General features: G+C 54.4%; 1 protein-coding gene across 10 annotated transcripts in view; it reads left to right on the forward strand.

Annotated features, from left to right (window-relative positions):
* Positions 1-17,155, forward strand: part of Kcnt1 (potassium sodium-activated channel subfamily T member 1) — a 36,679-nt gene that overhangs the window by 12,005 nt on the left and 7,519 nt on the right. For 5 of the 10 annotated variants that reach the window (XM_031369378.1, XM_031369371.1, XM_031369374.1 and 2 more), the window contains exons 4-23: positions 397-453; positions 796-844; positions 1,691-1,750; positions 1,967-2,041; positions 2,109-2,192; positions 2,772-2,866; positions 3,853-4,033; positions 6,619-6,783; positions 7,045-7,193; positions 8,685-8,748; positions 8,835-8,943; positions 9,400-9,508; positions 9,719-9,868; positions 10,260-10,498; positions 11,893-12,127; positions 13,696-13,801; positions 14,953-15,125; positions 15,379-15,450; positions 15,602-15,736; positions 16,087-16,198. In XM_031369378.1, coding sequence (XP_031225238.1) covers positions 397-453; positions 796-844; positions 1,691-1,750; positions 1,967-2,041; positions 2,109-2,192; positions 2,772-2,866; positions 3,853-4,033; positions 6,619-6,783; positions 7,045-7,193; positions 8,685-8,748; positions 8,835-8,943; positions 9,400-9,508; positions 9,719-9,868; positions 10,260-10,498; positions 11,893-12,127; positions 13,696-13,801; positions 14,953-15,125; positions 15,379-15,450; positions 15,602-15,736; positions 16,087-16,198 — 2,419 coding nt within the window. The remainder of the gene's footprint in view (positions 1-396; positions 454-795; positions 845-1,690; positions 1,751-1,966; positions 2,042-2,108; positions 2,193-2,771; positions 2,867-3,852; positions 4,034-6,618; positions 6,784-7,044; positions 7,194-8,684; positions 8,749-8,834; positions 8,944-9,399; positions 9,509-9,718; positions 9,869-10,259; positions 10,499-11,892; positions 12,128-13,695; positions 13,802-14,952; positions 15,126-15,378; positions 15,451-15,601; positions 15,737-16,086; positions 16,199-17,155) is intronic. The other 5 variants (XM_031369373.1, XM_031369376.1, XM_031369379.1 and 2 more) reach the window with 3 other exon arrangements.

Below are 17,155 nucleotides of genomic sequence, written 5' to 3' on the forward strand. Positions count from 1 at the left end.
CATTTAATACTTCTCCTTAGGATAGGAACGTTGTTTGGGACTCTCAGGAATTATCCAGGCTTGTTCACGAAGCTCCTCCAGAGGGCTTAAGCATTCACACTGGAACGTCTGTGGCTGGGAGGGGCGGGGCCCTGGAGCTTGTTGTCCACACTTTCTCCAGAGCAGCACCTCACTGCAGGGCCCAGATCTCCAGACAGGGATGTGTTCTATATGCTTCTTGGTTAGAGAGCCATGGTCACTGCAGGCCAGGGAGGCTCCTTCAGTGTTAGAGCACCTGTTCCAGTTGAGGCATACGGTGGGCCCTGTGTGAGCAAATGGGGCCTTTCCACTGACTCTGAGCCCATGGCATTATCCCTGGAAGTCTGTGGCTGGGCCAGTGCTTTTGTCTCTTCACAGCTGGGGCTGCACGAAGTATAACTACACTTTCAATGGCTCATCCTCTGAGTTCCACTGGTGAGTTGCTCCCAGCTCCCATTGGTCAGGCCACCCTGGCCCAGGGTGAGAGTTCAACTGTCCAGCTCTAGTGGAGCCAATGCCCAGCCTCAATCTGAGGTCCATTCAGTTCCCTGGGGCATGCTCAGCAGCACCCTAGCACACTGGTAGAAGGAAGCCAGTGCTGCAGATGCTCCCCATCTGAGGGCAGTGATTTAGAAGTAAACATATCAGGTCCTCCACTTACCCTCCACATCTGGCCACTGAGCTCTCATTACCTTGGTGGCACTCTTCTGAAGCCTGAAGAGGAAGTGCCCTGGCAGCTGTAACCCTGCCCGGGGCTCAAGTCTCTTCTTTTCCTAGGGCTCCCATCCTGTGGGTAGAGAGGAAGATGGCTCTGTGGGTGATCCAGGTGAGTCCCAACCCATCTCTCCTTCTTGCACAGCGAGAGGACTCAGGTTACAAGAGCCGAGGTCCCATGTTCAGTGAGCAAGGGGCTCAGGCTCACTAAGTAAACAGACTTAGGCTCAGTAAGGCCTAGCAACTCTGACTTTCCCAGAGACTTTTGAGGGCACACTACCCCTCTTCATTTCTTTCTTGCTTAGAACCTGTCCTTCCTGCTGTCTCTCCTTACCTAACTCTATCTATTTTTTTAAAGTAGAAGTGGGGATCAATAACTCAGGTGAGCTTCTCAGGGGTCTTCCCCAGCTCATCCTAGTCCTATGGGTCTCCAGCCTGGAGGATCCTGTAGGACTCACAGATGCCTGTAGTGAGGCTCCATCCCTACCCAGGGCCTAAGGAGTACTGCCAACTAAGCCCTGCCTCTACAGCCTCCTCCACCTCCTGAGGTAGCTTTAGTGGTGCTCCTCAGGTTTCCCCACCCCTCCTTGCCTCATCTGTTCTGATGGCCTCAAAAAGGCGCTGGACAGAGTCTGGTCTGCCCTCTACCCTAGCCAGGCCTAGAGTAGTTACTGCAGTTAAGCCTGCAAGTCTTTCTGATCAAGACTATCTTATTTCAGCAGCAAGAGTGTAGGCAGGCCTGTACACGCACACACACGCTCTCTCTCGCACACACACACTCACACACACAGAGGCATGCACATTTACATGCACACATATGCACACACACACACACACACACACACACACACACACACACACTTGCCCAGCTTCCTTAGGGCTCTGCCTGTTGAGTCTCTCATAGGTCAGGCCCTGTTCCCGGATCTGTTCCAAGTCTCTTTGCTTTTTCTTCACTCAGGTCATTGTGGCCACAATAAGCTTCTTAGAGACCATGCTCCTCATTTACCTCAGTTACAAAGTGAGTTCCTCCCTGTGCCCACCCTGCCCTGAGTTCCCACCACATCCTTTTTCCACAGCCTTCCCCCTACCGCCCATGAATCCCTAACTCAAAGACTGGCCACTCCCAACCTTTACTTCTCCCCGTTTCCAAACTCCCAGCCCCCTTTCCTGACCCTGATTGCCATACGGCCCTGCCCCCGCCCCTCACTGGCTCTGAAGTCCTTCTGTCCCCCAGGGCAACATCTGGGAGCAGATCTTCCATGTGTCTTTCGTCTTGGAGATGATCAACACACTGCCCTTCATCATCACGGTGGGTGAGCCCCAGCCCCAAGCTCTGCTACCCAAGCCCCACCTGACCTCTCCCCCACACACCACAGGTTTTCTGGCCACCTCTTCGGAACCTGTTCATCCCTGTGTTTCTCAACTGCTGGCTGGCCAAACATGCGCTGGAGAACATGATCGTAAGTGAGGTCTGGCCCTTGCCAGCTCCGGAACACTTTGCCCACCTACTGGCTGGACCAGGCAGTGGCCTGGAGACTGCCTGCCACAGTGACACATCCAGTTCAGCCTTGAGCGTCCTCTTTCTGTGAAGACAGCTTTTCCAGGGCTGAGAAGCTGGGACGGGGTATGTGGGTGTGAGCAAGCACAACCAGAGCTGGGCCACGGAACCAGCATCAGGAGAATGCAGGTTCCAACTACCCCTGTGGCTAGCCTCTACTGGATGTCCAAGGTTACCCATCCTGTAAATGAAAGCCAGGAAGACAGCTATCTCCCTGGTAGCCTGCCCCCTCCTGGCCAGTCACCTTGACTCAGCCCTGTTCCTGTTGCATAGGGACAGTTTTGAAGAAAAAGGTTATCTGCCCTCTGGCATTCCTTGACCTCAGCCCAGGGCATGGCTCATCCTGAGACCAAGCTGAGGTCAGAGTGACCAGCACAGGGCAAGGTTGCCTGTGACCCTCTCCTGGGATGGAAGGGTGACAAGATCTCTGCTTATTATGCATCAGGGTGTCTGTGGGTTCTGATGGCTGCATTCTCTGCAGAATGACTTCCACCGTGCCATCCTACGCACACAGTCAGCCATGTTCAACCAGGTGCTCATCCTGTTCTGCACCCTGCTGTGCCTGGTCTTCACAGGGTGAGTGCCTAGATATCTCACGGTCCCATCAGGTGGCCATGGCTAGCACACTCCTCAGGTAGACCTCAACCCTAGGAGCAGGCCAAGGGGTGGTGACAGATGGAACACAAAGCTGACTGTAGAACTTAGCTCCACGCTCTTGTGTCCAGAACTCAGGTATACAATAGCCCAACATCTGAACTTGAAGGTGTCCTGCTCAGCTGGCTGTGTTCCAAACTCTGAAGGGACTTGGCCCCGGGGCTGAGTGGGGACTAGGGACCCTTTGGTTTGATATCCAGCTGAGAATGGAGTCTAGAAGCAGCCAGGGTCTTTTGGAGGGTCACCTAGAGTGAGGAGCCTCTGGTCACATGGGCAAACCTGCCAGCCTCTTGCGTCTGCCTGTGGAGTGGCCCTGCTCCACATCTTCAAGAGACCCAGTCACCTCCTGCCATCCTTCAGGCAAGAATGAGCTGGCTAGGAATGGCTGCAGGGGCTGGAGGATAGGTTGGCAAGGCTGGTGGCAGCCCCACCCATCACTGCTGCAGCCACACCCCTTTGCTACCTGAGGCTACCCCTCACCATTGCAGCCCCAACGCTTTCCTGCTGATTAGGGTGAGCAGCTTTCCCACGCCCAGACTTAAACTCAGGGCCAGAAGGCCAAGGTCCTGTGGGTGATGGGCATCCAGGCCTGTATCCTGATGATCAGGGATGCATCATTTAGGTCCTAGGTGACAGGGTCGCCAGGACTGGTAGAGCCTTACCCCTCTGGGAGGAGAGAGGTGGGAAAGTCCTGTTTCCCTGTCCACTGCAGCCAACTCAGGCAGCCTCCACTCCACACTGCAGCCTGTCTCTTTCCATTCACTTCCTCCCATCCAAGGCTGCAGCCCCTCTCCCACTGCTGTAGCCCCTCCCCCACTGCTGCAGCCCCTCCCCCACTGCTGCAACCTCCCCCACTGCTGCAGCCCTTCCCTCCCCAACTGCTGCAGCCCTGCTCTTTCTGTTTCTAGGACCTGTGGGATTCAGCACCTGGAGCGGGCAGGCGGCAACTTGAACCTGCTGACCTCCTTCTACTTCTGCATCGTGACTTTCTCAACTGTGGGCTTCGGTGATGTGACACCCAAGATCTGGCCATCCCAGCTCCTGGTGGTCATCCTGATCTGTGTTACCCTTGTGGTGCTCCCACTGCAGGTAAGTCCTCATGCTCAGCACAGGGACATCAGTAGGTACTCCCTGAGGTGTGACAAAGGGCAGGAGGGATCCATGGGGGTTGTGACACTGGTCAGCTTCCATGTGCTATCCCTCTCCAGTCCAGTCCATGAGCCTCTGAGCTCTGACCTTCCTGAGACAGCCTGCTGAGTTTGGGTAGAGGCCCACCTCTGCTTAAAGACCTTCTCACCCCAGTTTGCTGGAACCAGAAATTTTTTAATTAAATACTTTTTATCAGTCCAATGGAGTGATACAGGGCTTATAGTACAGGGCTTTTTACACATTTAAAAATTAATGCAGTTGTCTAATATTACCCACCCTTGAATTCCTGAGAGAAATACAGCATATGACTTTTTACAGTGTTACGCTGGGGTCTGCTGGAGTCTGTTGGGTTCTGTTAATTAAGCTCGTGTCTGAGTAGGGCTTGGGTTCTCCTTTATCTGTCATGACATCCAAGATGGGTCTGCTTTGGCCAGAGTCACTACAGTTGGGGTGTGCAGGTGTCTCCGGAGACTGGTGGCAGCTGGTCACACACCTGGTGTTAAAAGAAGACTGCACAGTGATGGAGGCCACAGGTCTGTGGCGTGGTTCACAGAGAGCTCAGAAGGCATCAAGTTAGCCCTGTCTCAGCTTCTGGCCCTCAGCGTCTCTTGGCTTACAGACAAAGTTCCAAACTATCGGCCCCGTACATGGCTTTTCCTCGGTTGCTCGCCATCTCTTCCTTCTGCCTGCTTCTCCTTCCTTCTAGCTGCACTTGGTACCCATGTCAGCTTATCCTGTGTGGGCTTTGATGGTACAGTAACATCCAAGATTTATCAGACACAGCTCCCAGTGGTCATCCTGATCTAGCATCAGACTATGTTCTTGACATAAAGGCCACATCCTGATCTCTGCAAAGGCCTGTTGTCACATTCCTAGGTTCCAGGAAGTCATCTCTTTCGGTAGCCCCCCTTACACACTATAGGTCCTGTCCTCACTCAGAGCCATCTGAGGCTCAGCCTGGCCTCTCATCTCATTGCCCCACCAGCCTGTTCGTGATACCCTGAGCCAGCAGCAGCTGAGACGGTGCCAGGGACAATCTACCCATACAAGTCTCGGCCTTCATTCTCTATCAGGACTCTCTCTGGACTCCCCAGTCCCTTCCCCGAGTGAGGCTGAGCCCGTCCCAGTGGCCCCGAGTTACTGTGACATGAAGTAGGAATAAAACTCTTATTTGCCTCCTTGGAGGCTCTGAAATGGGGCCTGATGCTGAGGCTCACTGTCCTCCACAGGGGGCAAGTGTTTAAGACTCAGTGTCCAAACATGGAGGCAACAGATACGGTGGAGGCCAGGTCAGAATGAAGTTGTGATTGGGCTAGGACTTTGTGGGGACTAGGGGTGCTCACGGCCCATTATCTGGTAGGTATTGTGTCTGGTAGTTGGTATCATGGTTGTGGCAGCCTCCTGGGCACATGCTCCACCGTATGCCCTGCTCCATATGACCTTGTGGGCCTTGTTCCACCTACAAGCACCGCATAGATACTGGATTTAGGAGTCACCATAATCCAAGATGACCTCAGGTCAACAAATTACAAACGCGCGCGCGCGTGCACACACACACACACACACACACACACACACACACACACCCTTTTTTCCAGATCAGCTCCTATCTGGAGATTCTGAGTAGACAGTGAGTCTGCTTAGGACTCAATGTCAGTCCTTCCTTAGCTCTGTTACCCCCTTCACCATAGCTGCAAATACCCCTACACTTTTCATGTGAGGCCTGAGAGAGGCTAGAAGCAAGCCCCGGGGATCCAGCAGCAGTGACCCACCCTGGACCACCTGCAGGGAGTCCCTGTGTTCCCCAACACTCCCTGGCTACAGGTCTCCTCATGAGGACCCATGGGAGTGAGATGAAGGTTACATCATCTGTAGAATGGACACAGCCATCAGGCCCACTGCCACATTCCTAGAAGTAGGCTAAGATGTGTGGTCTTGATGTTCAAGAGTGGAAAAGACAGTGGACACCTGACCTCAGATCTACATACAATGTGAGGCCTGGGGCAGAGCCAGTACTGCACAGCCCACCCGGGCCAGGCAGATGCGAACCTGGCGTCCTCACAACTCTTCCCACCCAGCATGAGGAAACCCCACAGGCAAGGCCCGAACATTTATTGGGAACCTGATAACTGATCTGGTCACTGTTGATAGAGAGGCACTGGCAGGCAGTACGTAACTTCCACGCTAAGGATTTCCTAATACTGTCAGGAAAACCGATAGGAGGAGCCAAGACTCTCATGTCTGTCCAGGAGTCCAGAGCACAGGTTCTGGTATCTGCTACTAGTCATGTAGCTTCTGAGGCCACAAGCTGGACTTCCTGGGACCTGTGCCACACAGCACAGTTTCTGACCCCACCTTATACATGCCAGCTCCTGGCCCTGCTCTGGTCTCTGCTCATCCTGCTGCATCCTGCCAGCCAAGCAGGCCTGCTCTTACTGTCCCCAGCACCTGGCATCTCCGGTACGCTGCTGCTCTACAGCCTGCCTCGCCCTCTGCTCCCTGTGCTCATTACTCCCTCTCCACAGTTTGAAGAGCTTGTCTACCTCTGGATGGAGCGTCAGAAGTCAGGGGGCAACTATAGCCGCCACCGAGCACGGACGGAAAAGCATGTAGTCTTGTGTGTGAGCTCCCTCAAGATTGATCTCCTCATGGATTTCCTGAATGAGTTCTATGCCCATCCCCGGCTCCAGGTAAGGCTGTGGGCACACCTAGGGGGCCTCAGATTTCTTCCAGCATTCACCTCCCCTCAACCCCCAACTCCAACTTCAGTGCAGAAATGCCACATACTTGGGCTAGGCTCCTGAGTGCTCCAGACCCTGGTTATCATGTCCTGTGTGTGTTGGGGGGGGGGTGTCTATGGAGGTCCAATAAGGCCCTGGAATGACACCACCCAGGAAACAGAACAAGCTAGGGGGCGGGACAGGAGCCTGCTCAGAGACACTGACATTCAGCCTTGCCAGCAGGACTACTACGTGGTCATCCTGTGTCCCTCTGAAATGGATGTTCAGGTGCGCAGAGTACTGCAGATTCCCCTGTGGTCCCAGCGGGTCATCTACCTCCAGGGCTCTGCCCTCAAGGACCAGGACCTCATGAGAGCCAAGTGAGTGCGGGCCAGGACAGCACAGCAGACCTGGGCCTGAGGCCAGCAGGAATCCCCAGGTAGAGAGAGGTAGGGTCATGACAGTCTTAACTGCCTGAGGCAGGCAGGAGTCCCATGTGGAGGCAGGACCAGAGTGGTTCTAGGCAGGACTCTAGAATCTACCCTTACAGGCTAGTCACTGCTGGACAGCCTGACAAACACTCCTGGCCAAGCTGTGGTCTCTGCTATGGATCTTGCCTACGGGCAAGATTTTCTCTCTCCCTCTCTGAGTCTGGGGATTTTCTCTGTCAGATTTTAGGGAGCTTAAAATAGACCAGGGGTGGAAAAAAAAAAAAAAAAAAAAAAAAAAAAAAAAAAAAAAAAAAAAAAAAAAAAAAAAAACGGCTGCCAAGAGTCAGAGACAAAGACACGAGGCTGAGGGTGGCTCTTGATTTAAAGGCAGAGTTGACAGAGTGACTTGAGGTGAAAGAGTGTGCTGTTAACATGCAAGTCGAATGTGCTACTGCACCATCTGGAACTCTCCCCCAAGCCTCTGTGCCACGTTTTCATTCCAGAAGGTTCCTGTACCCTTTGTTGTGTGGTACAGGTGATACGGGGCCAAGGACAAGCAGGACAATGGCCTAGGTCCTTCATACCCAGAACCCTGAGCCGGGGCTTTCATGGAGGCAGCCTCTTTTGGAATCCTGCTCAATTCCCGCGAGACTGTATCTGCTTGTGTCCGGCTCTGGGCTGGCTGGCTAGAGAGAGGACGTGCCAGCTAGGCAGGGAGGCACCCACAGCTTTTGTGGTGCGGGAGGTGGTATGAGGCTTCACTGCCATGTTTGTGAGGCACGGGCTTCTCAGACTGGGCCTTAGCAGCCAGTCTCCTGGGAACCTGGAAGGAGCTAGAAATGACCACCCGGGCCCAGGCTGCTGTGTCGTCAGTCAGACAGAGGAAAGGGCAGATTCTATGTTTCAGCACAGGGTTAATGGGAGCCTAGCACATGAGTAGTGTGCTCTATGTAAGGTCAGCTGCCCTAGGGCCTAGGTATTCCCATCAATACCACAAGTGGACCCATTCTTTCTGACACTAAGCCTCTGACAGCTACAGGCAGAGAGCAGAGTGTGGATGGATATGGCAGAGTGTGGCTCAGAGACCCCTCTCAGGTACCAGGATGCCACAGCTTAGAAACCCTGAGTGGTTCCCACTGGCCAATTGGTGTCTCCAGGATGGGCTTGGCTCGTGAGCATTGTTCAGCATCTGAGCTTGGACTCTGAAGTGGGTGTCCTAGCATCCTGACCGGCTCAGAATATGCTGGAAGAATCTGGGGAGGTTAGAAGGCCTGGGATGCACTGCAGGATTCGATACTAGGGTGTGCTGGGCCAGGCCTGGCTGCCTTGGCAAGGCCCCCGCTTGGCCATCCTTCTTCACCCTTTACCTGCCCACCCTTTCCTGACCTCCTGGGGAGGCCTCTGGGTCCTTAGCCATACTCAGCAGCTGCTGCTCTGCAGGATGGACAACGGAGAGGCCTGCTTTATCCTCAGCAGCAGGAATGAGGTGGACCGCACAGCTGCGGTGAGTTCAGGCAGACTCCCCCAACTTGTGCTGCCTGCTTTACCCTTAGCAGTAGGCCCTCTAACACCAACCACACCTCCCCTCAGGATCACCAGACCATCCTTCGAGCCTGGGCTGTGAAGGACTTTGCCCCCAACTGCCCCCTCTATGTCCAGATCCTCAAGCCCGAAAACAAGTTTCACGTCAAATTTGCTGGTGTGTTTGGGGGCCCTGTGGCATCATGGGTATGCAGGCGGCAAGGGTGGGAGCAGAGTATCCCTCTCATAGGCTCAAGGAGGGCTTGCCCTTGGGATAACATTCACTCTAGCTCTCTGCATCAGAAAATAGGGAGCCGCTAGGGAGCAGCCTTGGCAGGTGGCCTGGCATCCACCTGGGGCCAAGGTCTGAGATCAGGAATCAGAGGTGCTGAGGGAAGCAGGAACACTGAGCAGAGCCCTTACAGACAGGGGCCATGGTGGGCACCTGAGGGATTGCCCATCTGGGTAGAGCTGGGCAATTCCAGAAATTCAGGTGCTCCTCTGGGACTCACTGAGGTGCTGAGCTAATGCTGAACAGGAGTGAGCGGCTTGACATGTTCAGAAAGACATGGGTGCTGTGGGGAGGGACCACAGGCAGCAGGGGTGGCGGGCCCTGACCCTGCAGTTCCCACAGACCACGTGGTGTGCGAGGAAGAGTGCAAATACGCCATGCTGGCCCTGAACTGCATCTGTCCGGCCACCTCCACCCTCATCACCCTGCTGGTGCACACGTCCCGTGGCCAGTGAGTGCCCTGTGCCAGACCGACTACCACGCCCTGGTCATCCCGATCAACCCCACAAGGCAGGGCGGGCTCCCTGGAGGCAGAGGGCATGTAGTGGGCAGAGGTCTGGCACAGGAAGGGGTCTAGGGAGATGCAGGGTGCGTTTAACCAATTGGGTAAGGGGCAGGCTTGGCCAAGGGTGGCAAGCCCCTTACCCTGCTCCTCTGGCAGGGAAGGGCAGGAGTCTCCAGAGCAGTGGCAGCGCATGTACGGGCGGTGCTCTGGCAACGAGGTGTACCACATCCGCATGGGTGACAGTAAATTCTTCCGGGAGTATGAGGGCAAGAGCTTCACCTACGCAGCCTTCCACGCACACAAGAAGTATGTGGGCTCAGGGTTGCCTGTAGGGTTGGAACCTGCTGTTCCCACCACCACCCAACTACTCATCCTCCCCACCCAGGGCCAGCTCACTATGAGTGGGGGCCCTGGGCAGGAGAGTCTCAGCTAAGGGCAGGGTAACCTGGCTCTGCGCACCTGGTGAGGATGGTCTGGACATCCCAGGACCAGGTTCATGTGAGAGCCTGCTACAAAGCCACTCCTCTCTGAAGCTTCTAAGGCTGGCCTGGGATCCTCAAGTCCCCAACACCTGAGGGGAGGGCTTGTCCAAGAAGTCCAGGTGTGGTCCCTGGGAGGAGACTAAGTAGCTCAGGAGGACAGCGTGAGCCCCAGGCTGCCAGGAGTGGTGCTGAAGCTCCAAGCCATGTCTACTCAGGTATGGGGTGTGCCTCATCGGGCTGAAGCGTGAGGAGAACAAGAGTATCCTGCTGAACCCAGGGCCACGGCACATCCTGGCCGCCTCCGACACTTGCTTCTATATCAATATTACCAAGGAGGAGAACTCAGCTTTCATCTTCAAGCAGGAGGAGAAGCAGAAGAGGCGGGGTCTTGCAGGGCAGGCACTTTACGAAGGGCCCTCCCGGCTCCCAGTGCATAGCATCATCGCCTCTATGGGTGAGCTGATGAAGCATGCAGGTGGAAGATGGGTGGCTTCCAAGGGTGCGCTCCACACTCCACCTGCCACTGGGCAGGAGACCCCTGAAATCCAGCTCTTTTTGGACAGTGTGAGCCTCTCCGGGCCCCGGGTTTTACATCTGTCCAATTGTGGTTCCTCACCTATCAGAGTTTTGGTGAACATGAGTTACCTGGATAAATGAGAGCCTGTGGGGTACTGTGGTAGATGAAGAACTACCCAGAGGCCCCTGGGGTGTCATCCAGGCCTCCCTTAACTAGATGAAGGCCCTTGGATTCACTGAGTCAGCAGCGGTTTAGCTTCATGACTCTTCCCTGGAACTGCTGTCTTCCCAAAACTGGTTCAAGAGACTTCTTGAGCAGCATTGGGCCAATGCTCAGAAGGCACCTGTGGCGTGCGTCATCCTCTGCCAGTCCTCCAAGGGGTGGTGGGGTCAGATCCCAGACCCACAGGCTATTCAGGGCTATGACCTTCTTTCACATGGTGCTAAGTTCAAGCTGTGACCTCCAAGGCAAGTTAACACCAATAAGCACCTACTGTATGCCCAGCCTAAGTGGTCTCTGGAGACTATGTGCTTTGACTCTGATACACATTCTATTTTTTTTAAAGATTTATTTATTTATTTTATGTAAATGAGTACACTGTCACAGTCTTCAGACATACCAGAAGAGAGCATTGGATCCCATTACGGAGGTTGTGAGCCACCATGTGGTTGCTGGGAATTGAACTCGGGACTTCTGGAAGAGCGATCAGTGCTCTTATCCACTGAGCCATCTCTCCAGCCCTCTGGTACACACTCTAAATGGTGTGTGACAGCAGCTGTCAGACTGAAGTGGCTGCTCCTGCAGTAGCAGCTTTCTCTGGTGGTCAGGCCTGAGGAAGAGCCTAGGGTTGGGGTTGATGCTGCCCAACCCAGCCTCTATCCATTACCTACTATCTGTTCACCCCCATGTCTTCTAGGGAGACAAGAGTAACTCAGGTAGCCCATCCACTCCACCCCTCAGATCTGGCCCACAGAAGCTGTGAGCTACATCCTTGAGCCAACCACCAACCCCAACCTGGCAGCCCTGGACTAAAGTGGGAACAACAGAGGCCAGAAGGTCAAAGTGGCCTTGCTGCTCCTGGGTTGTTGTGTAGCCACCCTCCCTAGCTCCATCCTTAGAGCAGATCAACCAGTTTCCCATGAGCTCCAAGGACCCCCACCTCAGGTCAGCATTAGTCATAGCAACCAGTTTAGATGGGGCCCTGTGTCAACATCACCACCATTCAGGGGTGCTCATTGAAGAGGAAACAGACTCAGGAATGTGCCAAAATTCCTAGGGCCTAGAGAGTGGCGTGGGAAGGGCTACTGGTCAGGTTCAACCCCTCTGTCCAGGGACAGTGGCCATGGACCTGCAGAACACAGATTGCCGGCCCTCCCAGGGTGGCAGTGGCGGGGGCGGCAGCAAGCTGACTCTGCCCACCGAGAATGGCTCCAGTAGTCGGCGCCCCAGCATCGCACCCGTTCTGGAGCTGGCAGACAGCTCAGCCCTGTTGCCCTGCGACCTGCTGAGTGACCAGTCAGAGGATGAGGTGACGCCCTCAGACGACGAGGGGCTCTCTGTGGTTGAGTGAGTGCTGAGTGGTGCTTCCTCAGTGGGAGGGAGAGGTCCTCAGTGTGTGTAGACGCCATCTATGGTAATCCCAAATGGGGTCTTTGGGGTAGGGCCCGGACACACAGGGAAGCAGAGCGAGGTCCTCTACCTCAGCCCAAGCCTAGTCCTGGGAAACACTTGGGAGCATTCTGACAGGGGTATGCTAAGCTGGAGTCATAGACAATGGGGCTAACAGACCCCACACAGTGGCATGAATCAGCAAGGTGGGTGGTAGAGCAGCCCCATACCTGCTCAGCACTGGGCTATCTGCTCTTAGTCACTCCACAAATCAAGTTGGTGTAGAGCTAGGCACTGACCCGCAGACATTCCTGAGCTCACTTTCCAGCTGGTCAGCTCCTCTTGGTATTGTGGGTGTGGCCCATCTCATTTCAGGTGGATGTTCTTGGGGCAGGGTCTGTAGAGATCACCAGCAGACGATTTAGCAAGACTTTGTCTAGAACCAGAGACTGCAAGCCTACTCCAAGTTAGCCATCCTGGCTGGGGGGTGGGGTATGAGGTCAAATGTTCCTGTCTGAGACCAAGAGGGACTTCAGGAAGTCCTCAGCAGTTTAGCTACCTTGACCTCAGTCAGGGCATCCTCCTGTTGGGATCCTCTCTAAGGTTGAGGGGTCATTTATAGGGGTCCTAGATCCTGCAAGCAGAAAGTACTGGGTCCCTATGTCTGTGTGTCCCTTAGGCCACGAAGAAACAGAGCTAGAGGATTGTGGCCCTGGCTCAATGTTAAAGCATGCATGGTGTGTACTGGGTCCTGCAGGTGTTGAGGAGGAAAAGTAGCCTTCTGAGAGGCTAGCTCATTGGAAGCACAGGCCTGGGAACCTGTCTGTCACATGGGGGTGCCATGGGCATCACTAAGGAGACTAATGATTACAACAGCCCTGGTGTTCTCAGCTTCCAGGCTTCAGAGAGAGAGAGAAGGAAAGGCAGGGAGGGAAGAAGAGAGGGAGAATATATATGTATGTATATGTGTAGATGTGTAGTGGTGGGTATTGCTTGTGTATGCCTGTTTGTATGCACATACATGTGTGCCAGTGTGTTGTGTGTTCATGCATGCATGTGTGCACACGTGTGTCTGTTCCTGTCTTTTCTTCCATATGTATGTGTGTAAATGTCTTCACTGAGTAGATTTTGTGTGGAATTTTTCTCAAGGGTTACAAGGCTCCCTTCCTGTCCCCATCTGAGTAGCTGAGGGCTGACTGTTAGGAGACGTCCTGGTGGGCAGCAACATTCCCAGCCCAGCTTGGGTCCTATGGACGGAGCAGCAACAAGTAGCCCCTCTGCACCTCTGCCTGAGCCAATCTAGGGCCAATGGACCTGTCCCAGCCCTGGCCTAAGAAGCAGGGACAGGTCCCTGAGGTGTTACCTCATGTGGCTGTCCCAGGCAGATGTACAAATCAAGAGTTGGGGGATAGTGAGCCATCTCTGCTAGTACCAGGCCACCTTGTGATTCTCCAGGTGAAGGGCAGCTTTGAAGTGGCCAGGCTACCATGCCATCATGTCATGCTGTGGTCTCTGTCTTCATCCAGGTACGTGAAGGGCTACCCCCCCAACTCACCCTACATTGGCAGCTCCCCAACTTTATGCCACCTCCTTCCTGTAAAAGCCCCCTTCTGCTGCCTGCGGCTGGACAAGGTAAGGCCATTCAGCTGTGACCATCTGACATCCCACTTTGGTGACATTATATTTTGGTTGTGCTACAAAATGGTGCAGGAGTAGACCCCTCTCTGCCTTACCCTGCCTGCCTGCTCTCTGCCTCCCTGCTCTGACCTCACAGCAGCCTTTTCTGAAGAGGCTGAAAGCAGATTAGGACCATCGTGTCCCTCACCCAAACACATCCTGTGTGCTTCCAGATGGTGAGGACCATCTCCTCCTCATATAACCCCACTGCCAGAGTCAGGCAGAGGCAGAGTCTGCCAAGGCTCCAGGGTCCTTGGCATCCTTTAAGGCAGCACATGCCTGTCATTCCCCGCTTCTGCCTTCCTTGGGACCCCTTGTTGACCTTTGAAGACCTTGGAGTCTATGGCTGGTGGGACAGGACTCAATCCATGATAGAACCCAGCTCATGCATCTGGGCTAAGCACACTGGAACAGGGTGGGGCTCAGTGGACCACATCTCTGGCCATGCTGCCCCCTGTGAAGGTGACTGTCTCTCTACGGTTCAGTGACTGCAGACATAAGGGCAGGATAGCTGCTGACCTGCCTGACTCTAATCACTATCGTGGTTCTAGGCCCCTCCAGTAGTTCTTAGTGTGCTACCAAGAGGAAAGTGTGTGCATTCACATGGTGGAGGCACATGGCCTCTTGTTTGCTTTGGGCCCATACTCTATTTCATATTGTTTGGAGATCTGAACCTTTTGATGCCTGCCAGCCTCTCTCACTTCCTCCCTGTACAATGCCAAGCCACAGACTAGGATCAGGCCCCGCCGACTGCGGTCTGACTCCTTTCGGGGAAAGGGGCCTTAGGAAACAGACTCATCTGCTGCCTGTGGCCTTGCATCTGGGCTGTGGTGAGCAGAGCTAGGAAATGCATGTTTGTGAACACACATATACACACATGCATACTCACCTGTGCACACATGACTTGGCCCTCTGGATTTCTGTAGCTGAATGCTGCATTGGCGGGCTATTGACTTTAGTGTCCGCCAGCAGGTTGAGCTCTGGTGGCTGGTGGCCCCATATCTCCCCAGGGCTCCCATGTGCTACATGTGTCCCTGCTGTTGTTGGCCCACTGACTTCTCCAACAGCCAGGGTAGTGCCCAGCCTGGGTTCCCCTACATCACCAGGGCTGCAAACACAACAGCTACGAGGATGCCAAGGCCTATGGGTTCAAGAACAAGCTGATTATTGTCTCTGCTGAGACAGCAGGCAACGGGCTCTACAACTTCATTGTGCCTCTGCGCGCCTACTACCGGTCCCGCCGGGAGCTCAACCCCATCGTGTTGCTGCTTGACAACAAGTGAGGCAGGGTGCAGTCCTCATGATGCCTTGTGTGTGTGTGTGTGTGTGTGTGTGTGTGCGCGCGCGCACGCGCCCAATGTCCAATCTTGGCTATCTAGCCTCAACAAGCCCAAGGCCTAGGTTTCCTGAGCTGAAAAATGGCAGATCCTTTGACCTTAACCCCCTTCAGTCCCATGTTTTTGGGGCCTCAACACTGTGGTGAGGATAAGCCATAAAACAGATGGCACCTCCAGGCCCCGCTGTCCCCACAGGCCTGACCACCACTTCCTGGAGGCTATCTGCTGTTTCCCCATGGTCTACTACATGGAAGGATCCGTGGACAAGTAAGCTGAGAACAGCATGGCCACGACGCCTCCTGTCCCTCTCTGCCACCTCCCCCAGACTGCCTCAAATGGGCAGTTGGTCCCAATCCAGGTGAAGGGGTGCTGGAGGGATTGGGGCTGATCCTGTGACCATATTGCTTGCCCTGTGCAGCCTGGACAGCTTGCTGCAGTGTGGCATCATCTATGCTGACAACCTGGTAGTGGTGGACAAGGAAAGCACCATGAGTGCTGAAGAGGACTATATGGCAGATGCCAAGACCATTGTCAACGTGCAGACCATGTTCCGGTGAGCACCCAAACCGTGGAAACCAGGCCACATGGTGTGGACCAGAGAGCCCACTAGAGTCCTCATCCCTGACTGTGGTTCCTACAAGAGACCCTACAGCTATGATCATGGGTTTCCCTAGGGTTCAAAGACCTCACCATAGGACTCACAGGAGACTACTTCTATGACTATGGGACCCACCACAGATCCCACAGGCTTGACCCCGAGATCTATCAGAGACCAACCCCATAGCTGTAACAATGGGACCCACAAGGGGCCACCCAGTTATGACCACAGACTCCACAGCTCTGGGAGTCATGGAGGCCCTCAGCCCTGAGTGGATGACAACTCCCACAATAATCCCCCCTCAGGCTCTTCCCCAGTCTCAGCATCACCACGGAGCTCACACACCCTTCCAACATGCGGTTCATGCAGTTCCGTGCCAAGGACAGCTACTCTCTGGCTCTTTCCAAACTTGAAAAGGTAAGGGGGCTCCTCCTGGCAGGCCATCCCTCACTGAAGAGCCCAGAGAGAACAGGACAAAGAGGAAGGGGCGGGGCTGTGGGAGCATTGGCTACTGGCTACTGTCCTGTAGAAGCTGAGGAGACAGGCTCAGCTGATGGTGCTCTCTGTGGTGCTTCCCCCCTCCCCCAAGCACCTGCAGATCAGTGGTAATCAGCCAGGAACTGCTATCAGATACCTACAGCCCACCACCAGGTACCAGACACTGCCTCTCTACTCTACACTAGGAATAGGAGAGACATGCGTTGATCACACAGCAGGTGGGACAACAGTGGCAGAGCTGTTGCACTTGACACTGGAGTTCTGTGGGAGGTATCAGGTCCCATGGAAGGTATCACATCCACTGGGCCAGATGTGGAACTCAGGGGCAAAGGGACTCCGCAAGGTATTATAGACACACCAAGGACCCAGGAACCCATGAGGAATATGGGGCTTCAGGGGTATGGAGACAGGTCACTGTCTGTGTTGCTCTGTGTATGGTGACTTGGCCCTTCCTGCTATCCACACAAGGGATGGCCAGGTACTGGGGTAAGGACAGTGGAAGCCATGTATTAGGAGGAGGAAGTCATGGCTGCCAATGCTTGTTGTTCTGTATGAGTCCCAAGTTCAGCCTTGGCCAGTGTGCTGGTGGAGAGCTACCAGGGACCAGCATGGCTGACTGAGGAAGACCCAGGAGTTGTCTGGGACAGTGTGTGTGAGGCCCTGAGTTCCAAATACAGGATGTATTGTGTAGGTCCTGGTCGTACTCTCAGAGCCCCAAACTCTCCCTAGACTCTGGCCCTGAGAGTATAAGGGAATGCAGCTGGATATTCAAGCCTGCTGGCCAGAAGTCTATTGGTGTATGCACAGATGCACATCCATGTTTACATTATACATACCATACACATACAGCACATGTGTATGTATATATATATATAT

Source organism: Mastomys coucha, unplaced genomic scaffold (genome assembly GCF_008632895.1).
Source record: "Mastomys coucha isolate ucsf_1 unplaced genomic scaffold, UCSF_Mcou_1 pScaffold15, whole genome shotgun sequence".
Lineage (NCBI taxonomy): Eukaryota > Metazoa > Chordata > Mammalia > Rodentia > Muridae > Mastomys > Mastomys coucha.